At 37.3% G+C, this 12649-nt stretch overlaps 1 protein-coding gene across 1 annotated transcript in view; it reads left to right on the forward strand.

The window, feature by feature from the left end:
- Positions 1–12649, forward strand: part of SLC25A13 (solute carrier family 25 (aspartate/glutamate carrier), member 13) — an 81272-nt gene that overhangs the window by 34273 nt on the left and 34350 nt on the right. Inside the window, exons 6-11 of the mRNA XM_010569125.1 lie at positions 1781–1927; positions 3488–3626; positions 4458–4551; positions 4723–4807; positions 6969–7053; positions 7507–7665. Of these exons, the coding sequence (XP_010567427.1) occupies positions 1781–1927; positions 3488–3626; positions 4458–4551; positions 4723–4807; positions 6969–7053; positions 7507–7665 (709 nt within the window). The remainder of the gene's footprint in view (positions 1–1780; positions 1928–3487; positions 3627–4457; positions 4552–4722; positions 4808–6968; positions 7054–7506; positions 7666–12649) is intronic.

The raw sequence follows: 12649 nt of genomic DNA on the forward strand, positions 1-12649 counted from the left end.
CCCGAAATTGCTTGCTTCCAAATTCCTCTTGAAATTATAGTCACAATTGTAGTGAAGCAAGAGCTTACATGGCTGCATCCAGCTGGAGTGAATATTATTGCTGAATTGTAACACCTCCACATAGGGGGCTATAATGTAAAGGAAACGTGACAGAACTGAAATTGTAACACTTCAAATTATAACCCCCACAAGTGTTTCTCATCAAAAGCAGAAATTTCTGAATAATTCTGAGAGTGAAACAGTGTTGAAACATTGATCAGTCCTTTCCTCCCCACCCCTTTCCTCTTTCTGCCTAATATATTAGGAGATTTTCATCATACCTTTCAGGTCAGGGTGCAGTGTTTTAATTAGAAATTAGGACTGAAATTGGAGATGTCTGGAGGCTGAAATGAAAGGACAAGCGTGGTTTGAGTGGCAGCGTGCATCGGTGGTTGTGGTGTGAGCTGAATGAGCTGAAGTAGGGGTGGCAGCTGCAGGCCTCTGGCAGGTCTGATGCTACACCGACTGAATTTGCCTTTCGCCCTTCATTCTCTATTCCCTTGAATACTGCTGTGAGATAAATATCAACTTACAGGAGATCATATTCACTGTGAATACATCGTGCTGGTGATTCTTGACTAGCCTGAGTCTTGGCTTAATATGACTTTTAAGGCATATATTTGCAAATATAATGAAAATAATAAGATAGTGTCAAGGTCCACTGCAAGACTTGCTTAGTATTGCTGACATACTTTTGCTCTGATTCCATTTTCTGAATAAGTGATTATGAATATGTATTCAGACTAAGCACTGTATTTTTAGGGAATAAGTTTTTGTAAGCCTTATTTAAAGGGAGGACATGGCAATGATGATTTTTTTTCCTCCATTCAGCAAAGAAAGACAGATTGGGAAGTCTTAACTACATCACCAAAAGGTCTTTCTGGTTTTGGCAAACCTGTAGAACTGAACAAAAAGTTCATATGTATTATCGAGTTACTATCTGTGCAAGATCATTCCTTTTAAATGAAAAAAAAAAAGTAGTCTAACAGTAATTCATGAAGAAAGGGTGAAGGTTACAGTAGGAAAAGATACAGTTTTGAGAAATAAAATGCCTTTTTTCTCCCCTCTTCTCTCAGGGGTACATTTGAATCACAAAATGAGATTATCAGGTAGTTGCATCAGATAATGCTTGTGATTGATCTCTGCCTGTTACTACTGCTGAAATACTGAGAATTGATCCTTAATCAGTTGTGATACAAAGAGTTCTAACTAAACTGCTGGTGTCTTTTGTAGACAAATAACTTTGTTTTAAATGAGGATGCTTTTTGAGGGAATGCTTTCAAGATTAGTGGATGTCTACATGGAGATCTCTGATGATTGCATTATCCTTGTTCAATGAGTAGCAAACGCTTTTACAGAAAGTATTTTGACCTGCTGTGACACATGCAATAAACTGGATAATGCACATCATGGAACACTTTAATCTCCATGAATGGGAGATTACCTGCACTGGTGTGTTGATATGTGTCCTCCATTTCTCAGTTAAATGAATTGCATGACCTAATGTCCAGACAGCAGAGAAGTCACGATGGTTGTCCTAGATATTGAGCTCAATGACAGAGACCATATTTGTCACTGATAGAAAAGCCTGAAAGTTACACATCCAATATCCAAGGAAAATTAGATTGCATGTTGTCGTGTTTTGTTAAATACGAGATATCTTGTAGGATTGCATTATATAAAATCTAACTATTAAGGTGATGATTTTGAACCTAACTTTTTTTTTTTAATGTGTTTTCAGGAGATACAGTTAGAACATGCAAAACAAGCTTTTGTGCAGAGAGACAATGCTCAGGCCGGAAGAGTCACAGCTATGGACTTCAGGGACATTATGGTCACTATCCGGCCACACATGCTGACACCATTTGTAGAAGAATGTCTAGTAGCTGTGAGTAGTTCTGGTATCCCGACTGGCAAAGACCTGGGATACAGATGTGGGATTCCTTTTTTATGTACCTCAACCACTATATGTGGCACGTAGTCCAGCTTATGGATGCATGTTTTTAAGTCTAGCAGTTATTATCTACACATATGAAAGTTAACCCTCATTGCAGAATATGTATCCTCAATGTTCCTGGTCTCCTGAGACAAAAGGCAAAGCAGGTATATGGACCTTAGTAATGGCCTACAAATGTAGAGTTTGCCTGACTATTTCCAGTCATTCCATCACAGTAGACTGTGTCAAATATGTTAAATACCATTGCATCCCACTTAGGAAGTCATCCTCAAAGGACTTGTTTTGTAATGTCAGGTCTAAGCTCCTGAGTGTAATTTCCAAGTACCTGGGACAGTGAATGAACTGGAATCACCCAAGGATGTTCAATATATATTAACTGATAGTTATTACACTAGAGTATACACTTTTTTCAGCGTGAAGTGCATAAACCAAATTAAATATTACAATTCTGCAATTTCACTGAAGAAAAAAAAAATTACATTTGGTTTTGACCACAGTTTCTAATCTTGGGAACTTGTAACAGCACCTTCCAAGTAATCCAAAGTCTGGCCATATCCATGTTTAAAGAAATCTGTTCTGCTTTGACTTGCAAGGGAGAATTCCAGGGGGTTTGTGAAGTGATGAGAACTGCAAACTCTGGACAGAATATTGGAAGAAGCATATAGCAAAAAGCATAGCCAGAAGACTTAGGGACTGACAATGAGATCTGATACTTTCTCCCTTGATTCTCTCCCCAGTCTTGTTACCAGCTTTCTTGGGTCATATACTCTTTCATAAAACATAAGATTTTTGATTCTTCCTCAAGATCAATTAAATTTTGGCAAGCATATGCATTGTTTTCAGAAATTTCCTTGATCACCAATCTTATACTTTAAATAGGGAATTGATTCAATAATTTTTCTGTGTGCAGACCCAACACCACTTTAAAATAAAGTTTTAGGCTCAGTTCTCATTTGAGAATGAATAACTGTTTGAACCTTATTGTTCCCATTTTGTTTGACTGCCTGATACAAGCCTGAGAGCTTACTGCTGGTTTTCCATGACTTGAAATGCCTGTGAATTTAAATGTTTCAGTTGACCTTTTTCAGAATATGTTTTGATTTTGTTGAAATTTTCTGTATAGTAATATACTTTACATGTAGAAGTAGATTTCCTCATTACTAGAAATAAGCCAACTTATGAAACATTTCCAAGTGAAGCAGTACTGAAACTTGAACTTTGTAAATTACTACTGGTTATGTTGCTATAATCCTGCATATGTATTTGTTTAGGTTTGTAGGGTGGGGAGAGTTTTACATTCTGGTCATGATTAGTTTCAGTAACATAAGAATCTTTCATAGTTTTCTTTATTTTGCAGGTTTTTTTAAAAAGCAAGCCTGTGCTACTGTCGCTCTTGTAAAATAACATTGTTTGAAAACCTTCATTTCAAGATTTTTCTTAGTCTTGTAACAGTGTCCTTACTCTTTTCTTCTTTTACTGTCTCTACTCTAGGCTGCTGGAGGTACCACTTCCCATCAGGTCAGCTTTTCCTATTTTAATGGATTTAATTCTCTCCTTAACAACATGGAGCTCATTAGAAAGATCTACAGTACTCTGGCTGGAAATAGAAAAGATGTGGAAGTCACTAAGGGTTGGTAGAAATGTTTGCAGTCTGGAAGTTTCCTTGGGTGTTTGGTTGGGGCGGGTGGAGGGAAAGACCTCATCTGTATGCTTTTAAATCAATGGGAGGGGGAGAAAGCCTGCCTCGTTAGGATTCCTTGGTACGCCACTCAGTTTTGTACACTCCTGTTGGAGTCCACCCTCCAGGTTTTTCATTTTGTTTCAATCAGAAAAAGGTCCTAGTAAACTGGTGGTGGGGGCAGGGTGAGGAAAGTATGTAAAGATATTTAAAAGTTTAAAAAACTTCCTAGGACTCCTGCCAAATTGGCAGCCTATTAAAGTGACCTTCAAGGGTAGTTGAAGAATTCCATAAACTTGTATTGGCGACACAGTAAGCTGATCTACAAGCTTGGAACAAGATGTTATCTGCTATATCTAACCACTTTTATAGAGAATTCCCTGTGCAATGCCAAAGTTTCATTAATGTGGCCTACTGGGACTATGCATGAAAAGTTCCACATCTCTTGACTCCTGAGGTTTTTTTCTGTTTGCTTTTTATTTTATTTTTTTCCCTCTGACTGGCAACTGATTGATACCGTATGTCAGATATCCTAAATCCTGCTGATAGTGCTAAGCTTTAAGACCAGAGAGTTGTACTTACTTGCATGAAGGATAGACTATTTAAAACATACATTTACATAGTGGCAGAAACACTTTTGTGGTGGGTCACTTTTGTTCCCCTTCTCCCTCCCCCACCAGCATCTTCTACTTAATGCTAAAATGTAAAGCAGCTCTGGGGTGCTCTGGATTATTTGTTCTAGTTTGATTAGTTTTTCTTTTCTATATTTTTATTCTGCTGCAGAGGAGTTTGTTCTGGCAGCTCAGAAATTTGGTCAGGTTACACCCATGGAAGTTGACATCTTGTTTCAGTTAGCAGATCTATATGAGCCACGGGGGTAAGTGGAGAATTATCTGTCCTCCTCTCTTTCCTTTCCTCCTCTCTCCTTGGAAGGAGTGGGAGGTGGTGTTGGGGAACAGGATTGTGTAGTAGTGGCCACATGCAAGTAACTTCTTGTGATTTGAAAACCCATCTCTAAGCAAATGCTAAGCTGAATTAATTTCCTCAGGCGCATGACGTTAGCTGATATTGAAAGAATTGCTCCTCTGGAGGAAGGGACGTTGCCTTACAACCTGGCTGAGGCTCAGAGGCAGGTAAGAACAGAAGCCAGTATGATGCTATTATCTGTTTCCAGTGCCAAGTAAATAGATAGCCAACCTCCTTCTGTGTTGTTGGCTACATTGCTTTTCTCTTGTGTTCTGTAATATCTGTGAGGAATACCTTCTTGTTAGAATTTATTTTTAACCTGTGTCACGTACTCTCCATCTCTTCTCTGTGCCCCTTTCTCTTGGGCTGCATTTGGACAGGTTAAATGCAATTTACTTTGGAAAGATAAAATGTATATGAGTGTCACCCAGCCATTCAGTAAATATTAGGTGTATACCTAATTAAGGTGTTTATGTTTTGTGATTCTGTTGCTCTCTGCTCTTTTTAATGAGGAAAGAAGACTTCCTGCTTCGAATATGGATAGCAAATTCAGCATCTAGCCTATTAAATAGCAGCCCTTGTTCTGAACACACACGCAAGTTCCTGGCTTCAGAGTGTTCTCTACTTTGCCTTGAGCTCTGCTGAATATCAAAATAGGAGAGATTGTTTAGTCTACCATTACAGTTTCAGTAAAAGCATTAATATTCTCTGCATTTCCAAAAACTAAAGGCTTTCGATGGTATAACAGCAAATGAACTTCTGTTGTCTTTGAGGCAAAAAAAAAAAAAAAAGAATGTTGTTCAAATGTCAAACCTGTTGACCTTTTAGTTTTCATATTATTTTAGCATATCTTATATTTTCATTGACACGAGTTTCTGTACAAATAGATTTAAAACTAACCCTCTGTTTCTGTTTCTCTCTGTCTCTATTTTGAGGCAGTCTTAACTTTGTGTCTTGTGAGACTAAGGGGTTTTTTGCTGGTTTTTTTTTTCCTGCTCTGGGTCTGTGCGGAGACGCCAGTTTGACCACAATGAGTTGATGCAGGCTACATTTTTAGGACTACCAGGCCATAAGCCAGGCCTCTGTGTGTGTACACATGCATCTCTTGCTTCTCTTTCTTCTTCTCCTCCCTCCCCTACATGTGAACACCCCCACCACCACTCCAAGACAGTATCTAGGGTGGCGGTTTTATGTTTGTTTGAGCAGTGACTAAATGTTGACTATGCTGGGATGAATTCAAATGAGTTGGCTCCCAAAAGCTCACCATCTATTCCTAGAAGACTTCTAAAGGAGTTAAAAGCATTTGCATTGGACTGAATATCAAGTAACGTAAGTTACAATAGGTGGCAGTAAAATGTAGCCAAAAATGAGGTGCTGAAAGTAGCAGCTTCTTCAATTTTTGCTTTGGGGCCACTGTCTTTGCTAGTATGATTTATGCTGTTTTAAGAGGCTAGGATATATGAACCTGCTTAAATCTTACAATTTCTTCTGCATATGTGTCCTACCTTTTCATTTTTCCATTCAATTCCTCTTTAATGTCAGCTGCTTGATGCTAAGACTGAAAATATTTTCAGCTATATTGATACCTTCAATTTATTTTCTGGCCAGCTCCACGCACACTGGAACATTAGCTAGAACTTGAACACGTTTTCAGGAAAAAATATATCCATATTTTTATTTTGTCCTTTTACTTGTAGTATCCTAAAAAAAAAGTATTACAAAAAGTGATAGTAAGTATGGAAGGCTTAATGCCCCTGCAGAACTTCTGTTTTCCTAATTCTTTTCTTTCATTAGATAGAAATGTTAAATCTGGAGCACTTCTGCAATTTATTTTTCATGGGGTTGAATCTAGCACTCATAGACTGTGAGCAAAATTAAGTTTTGCTTTATGAAACCTTATTTTCCTTTGGCTAATATGTATGAACAATGCTTGCATAGTTGATGGCCTGAGAAGTAACAGGTATACCTGGTTTTGGCAACAGTAGAATGAAATTCCAAACTGGAGTTGCTTTTAGCTGTAGAAAATTAATGACTTGCGATGCAATATGTGTGCCCTCATATGCACATTTAGACCATTGATTTTGGAGTTGTATAATTTTGTTGTAGTATCAGTCTTTCTTTGCTATTCCAATCTGAAGAGGCTACATTATACGGCACTTAGAAATCAGTGGAAAAGAAATAATAATTGAAAACAAAATCTCCAGTTTATTGTGGGATTTTTTCCAGGTATCTGTATATTTATCTCTGTGTGATCATGAGATGTTCTCTCATGAAATACGATGTTCTGATTATTTTTCTTGTCTTTCCTTTTAAATCCTGTCTCGACAGAAAGCTTCAGGTGATGTGTCTCGACCTATTCTCATCCAGATTGCAGAATCGGCATACAGATTTGCCCTTGGTTCGGTTGCTGGAGGTTAGTCATGGCTGAGCAAAAGAATATTCATCTTCACTGTTTGGGTTTTTTCTTCTCCTGCCCTTCTTCCCTTTCTGCCTTTCATTTAAGTGTGGAAGGCTTCTGAGTCTTTCCCTTGGAGCCATGTCTAAGGGATGGGATGTCTATAAGTTTGAAGGGGAAGGGGTCATCTGGTCTACAAGAGTTTTGGAATTTACGAGCCCTTGGAGTTTGCAGATGGTGTTGCTATTTCATTTGTGACCAAACCAGTTTCAGAAGAATCAGATTAATAGTGACGTAGGGCCAGGAAGTGCTTTTGGTTAAAACAAGGAGGTAGTTTAATGTATCCAGAATATATAGTGGAGGAAAAAAGATACAAGTGATACTTGAGATGTAAATGTGGAAGATGACCGTGGCAGTCAAACACGGCAAATGCAAAATCATGTTTTCTTATAGTTTGATTTTTATTTGCAGCTGTTGGAGCCACTGCAGTCTACCCAATTGATTTGGTAAAAACTCGAATGCAAAACCAGCGCTCTACAGGCTCTTTTGTGGGAGAACTTATGTATAAAAACAGCTTTGATTGCTTCAAGAAAGTGCTACGTTATGAAGGTTTCTTTGGGCTTTATAGAGGTAAGTTTAAAAGGTGGTATATACTAATGATAAGATACTAATAAAAGTTCAGTGGGCCTCTGGATTTTTAAGCCTTTTTTGTTGAGACTTCAATTTTTGCCTGGTTTGTGCTTTTGCTTCTACTCTGTTATAGATGAAGTGTTTGCAAACTTCTTGATAATTAAAACCTCACTGTAATGAGAACATTCTAGGAACTCTCTGTCCCTTCCTTCCTCACCTGCAATAGGGCAACAATAGCAATTTCCTACAGCAAAAGTATACTGTTAGTCAAGTTTTTATTTCCTTAGCAGTCCTTAATACCAAGAATGTTTTGTCCTGTTTGATAAGAAATTAGATCATCTGGTTTTGTTTTTTTGTTTGTGTTCTTTCTTATCTGTTTTCTTTCTGTTTAAAAACATAGAGAAAATGTGGTACCTTGTTATTAACCAGATCTCTTTTTGTGATATCTTTTGTGACAAAAAGGTCTCTCTGAACCAGTTGCATGTGCTTCACTAATCATTGGGAATAGTCATCTTTATCAGGTTTTATGTATGCCTCTCCTTAGTTTGTGATTGTTGAGTCAGCCAGAGAGGTTAGCTGGGTTTCAAGCCACTTAGCTTTATATATGTAATCAACACACGCAAGTTATGAAGTTAGCTGTTCCAAGCTCCCTTTGTAGTCAATGGAGAAAGCTCCAAAAGCTCATTTGCTCTGTTCAGGATGTAAATCATCCTCACTTTGGGTATTTTAGGTAAGTGCCTGCAGTTAGATGGTGGCGCTTTTTTATTTTGTCCTTGTCCCAGTTCTGGCGTCAATGGTGTAAGTTCAGGTAACGCAGAAGTAGTCAAAGAATCATAAACTATTGCATGAGACTGCAGTTCTTCTCTGTCATAGAGATAAAGCAAATTATACTTCTGGTATCCCAGTTATTGAGATCTGTTATCCCCCTCTGCCGTAGTCATTGGGGAGGATTTGAAACTTGCATTACTTATTTCATCTTTAGCTGACTTGCTTAGAAACTTTTTTTAACTTTTGAAAATAAGAATATTGTAATGACAGAAACTAATTGCTAAAAGCAGTTGAGTCAGGAATGAAGACTGGAGGATTTCAGTAAATTACTGTTATGATCTGGGAAAGCTATATGCACCTGAAAAAAAAGTAACAGTTTATAAGACGATGTGTGAAACCACATTAAAACTAAGTGGTGTGATAATGTGCACTCTTTAACATACGACCTGAGTTACTGGATGTTGGCTAAGTAGCTCCTCTGCAATATACAGACTTTGTAATTATTTCAGCACAATTGGAGATGGGAAGAGACTGTTATTATTGACTGTTTGAGGCAATTTTTTGAGTAGGCCTAATAATTTAATAAAGAGTATTGACATGGTTTCTATTTCGTAAGTATTTATAGTAATCAGAATTGTAAGAAGTCCCAGTTATTGGCTAAAGAACAAAATGTATTCCCTGCAACTGTATGTCTCTTCCTTCCAGGATCCTGAAAGAATAAATATGCAGAATTCCAGTATTATCTGCTTCTGTCTTAATGAAACTCTGAAGCACAGTGATTTTTTCATCTGGGGAAAAAAAAACCCTCAGTAATGTCATAAATGCATATTAACTCTATTTGCTTGTCGTGGTTTTGGAGTGATTTTTTCATTGCCAAATTGGGGAACTTCAGGAACCTTCATCAGTATAGCTTGTCCTTCTGTTCTCCATCCCCTTCACTACTTTTCAGTCTTCCAAGGAGTACTGAATAGTGAAATCTCAGACAGTTTGGTGGAGCTGAACTTCTAAACCCAGGGCAATAATCTTGATTCTGGATTATATAGTAGAAATCATGTGATGGCAAAGAACACCATCATTTCAGAGGCAAATTGAGACCTGCATTTCTACAGATCCTCTACTTAAAGGGCACCCTGATTTAACTTCTTTTTTTAAAGAGTCAAATAGAGAAAACTCCTTGAAAATGTGGAGCTTCCTCTCTGCAGTTCTGTAAATTTGGACTGTTGCTTGCTGTCTAAGGAGATGATGATGGAGAAAGTTGAGCAACTGAGTGCAGAATGAAGGTTTCCGGGTAAGCTTGAGAGGACAAGAAAATTTGAAATTAACATTTTATAGTTTAGTATATTGACCCAATTTAATGCAGTAAACTTATAACAAGAATCATCTTGTTCTGGTCTTAAATACTACACTGGGTAAGACAAACTAGAGTACATTACTTTTTGCTGTTCATCAGTAAGTGGAATTCTTTCTTACACTGTGGTGCATTCGGAGTTCAGTAAATGCGGGGGGTTTTCCCCAGAGGAGGAGGGAGTAGTCATTGGTAGACTTCTCCTGCTTAGCTGAATAGTGATGCAAAACCTTTTAAAAAAATTATAATAGAAGCATTTGGAGCAGTGGTCTCTTTGTCATGACGCACTGCAAGAAAGCAAACAGGAATTATAAACCTTACTCTGAACTCAGCCATTTCAGATGGTATTTTTAATACAAGGCACATATTTCCATCCAATAAAGTGAACTGATTTTTCTTTTTTGTATCATTATTTTATTCCAAACTTGAAAAGGGCAAAACCACCATATTCTAAACCACCATCTCAGATAAGGATAAATTACACCATCTTGTGGATATAAAGAGAGCACTAAATTTTGTTTAATGTCAATTTGATTCTAAGGATAATCAGTATTTTCACTGAGAAGATACTTTGATTCATAAAAACCCTCCAAACATGATACAAACCTCTGTAGAATCTTAATAATATGCATTATTTGAATGCTGTGTTGTTAGATTTGGGCTTTTTAAGACTGTACATCTGAGATACGTTTTTCATCTGTCGCTTTCTCAGTGTGGCTGAAAAGAATACTCATCTCATGTACCTATAATTTACTGTTGTGACTACATTTATCCCTGAAATACATATTTAGAAACTCACAGGTATTTATGTACTTACAAATATAAGAAAATTTTGGAAGCTGCAATTTGTCAACATCTCTTCCAACAGATAAGGTCACCTATATTTCTTAATATTATTTTAATCAGAAGTCCACCTGATGAGTCACAGAATGTTTCACAGTCTTAAGCAGTGCGTTTAGTAGAGGTTATTTCACCTATACTTGATAGAAATTTTATGGGAAATTTAAGTACCAGAGATAATATGTAGCTCATGAAAATGTTCAGTAGCCATGCTGTTAATGCTACTTCTCCTAGAGGATGAAAAAGACAGGAAATGCTGCAGAAGACTCTGTCATCAGTGATCATTAACTGCTAAGGAACTTGTTAGTTTTATTTCTTCTGATGGTGCTTCTAGCACTGCAGTGACTCCAGATGCCCTCTAATCTTAGATTTTAATCATTCATTCATCATCCAGCTTCATTATTACTGTTGGACTCCCATGCTAATGATACAAGACCATGGCAGAAGCTTTCCTCCAGAAGTATGCATTGAAGTACAATTTTTTTAGAATGGAAGTACAAGCCTACTCCTACCCAAAGTTCAGTTGAAGCACAAAATCTTCAAGAAACGCCCCATTTCTAGTCTGAGGGAGCTCTGCTTGAATGGCAACTGGTGATTAATTGTCCGATTTCTTGTGTGAATCCTGTAATAGAAAAAATTGGCAGTATTCTGTACTGCCTTTCTGTCAGATGTCCAAATGGTTTCAAATATTTTACCTAGACCGAGCAACAACTCCTTCAGCCAGTGTTTTTTTCTACTATGAAGGGAAAGTCACATCCATTACACAGTGGGAAACTGAAGTTTCACTTTTAGATGTCTGAAAAAATACTTTGGCCAAGTAAGATTTTTTTTTTCTTTTACTGGATGCCGTCACTACAGCTGGGCTGGACGAGCTATTGCATGTATATTCACAATGTATTTAGACAGCTTTCAGAAAGTAACTTGTATGATGTTGCAAACTGACTGTAGCTCTTGGTGCTTTCTCTTGCATATACCTTCACCTGCCCATAGAGTCGTACTACGACAGTGTGTCAGATATGAAGTGGTACATGGTAATTGCTACTAAAAAGCCTTGGATATATAAAAATGTGTTGAGTAATGTTTGCTACATACTATACTAGTAGGCTACCTATGTGCAAAAAGTTATTCTCTGGTGTTATAAGAGGCATACATTTTTAAGACGCTGTCAGACATTTCTAAGACTGTCCTACATCTGTGTATGTGTCATGTTGCTGATCTGCTAATGCATAGTAACACTGAAAAATTCCCAGCGTGTCAGGATAACCCCAACAGAAAAATGACATCTTCATATGCGTCCCTTGATGTGCTTGCTTTCTTCCAAAACTTAGTTCAGAAATCTTTCAACAGTGTTTCAGGGCTCTCATCAAAACAGTAAAGAAAAGAGAATTTAGTTTTGATGGTCATAACATATAGAATGCATAGGTACTACTTACAGATAGCTTTATTACATAGGTATGAGAGCAAACGAAGAGTCCTTCTACCTTCCTAAGGCCGAGGTGGTATCTGGCAAGGCTATAAAATATAGTATTAAAATTAATGCTGCCTTTTTTAGAATACTGTATGCTATCTTGCAGTAAACAAGCATGGCATTATCTGTAATTAAACTTAAAAAGCACTTTTATACTCTAAAATTGTGTGTGAAGTAGAGAGACAAAAAGAAAATAATGCCCTGGGTTTTTGGCTGTTCAGTTAGGTTTTGGGGGTTTTTTTGTTGATGGGATTTTTTTTTTTTGTAACTTCTACCTGTTCTTTTTAATCTTTCTCTTTTATATTGAAGTTTTATGTAACAGTCCCATTCAGATTTGAGTGCAAAAGGAATGGACCAGATGGGGAAAAAAAACACTTGTGCCAAGATAAACACGTTTTTCTCCATTTTTACAAGTGCCTTTACAAATGCAAAGTCTTAGGAGCTGAAAAATGGTGAAAAGGCCATCTTCAGATCAGTCTAGTGAAAATCAATTTGATTTGTCCTGCTCATGTTGCTTCTAAAACTGGAGGTTCATACACATCTCCCAACTGGACTATTTTTAT

The sequence above is a fragment of the Haliaeetus leucocephalus genome, unplaced genomic scaffold (assembly GCF_000737465.1).
Source record: "Haliaeetus leucocephalus isolate CR32 unplaced genomic scaffold, Haliaeetus_leucocephalus-4.0 Scaffold0, whole genome shotgun sequence".
In the NCBI taxonomy this organism is placed as follows: domain Eukaryota; kingdom Metazoa; phylum Chordata; class Aves; order Accipitriformes; family Accipitridae; genus Haliaeetus; species Haliaeetus leucocephalus.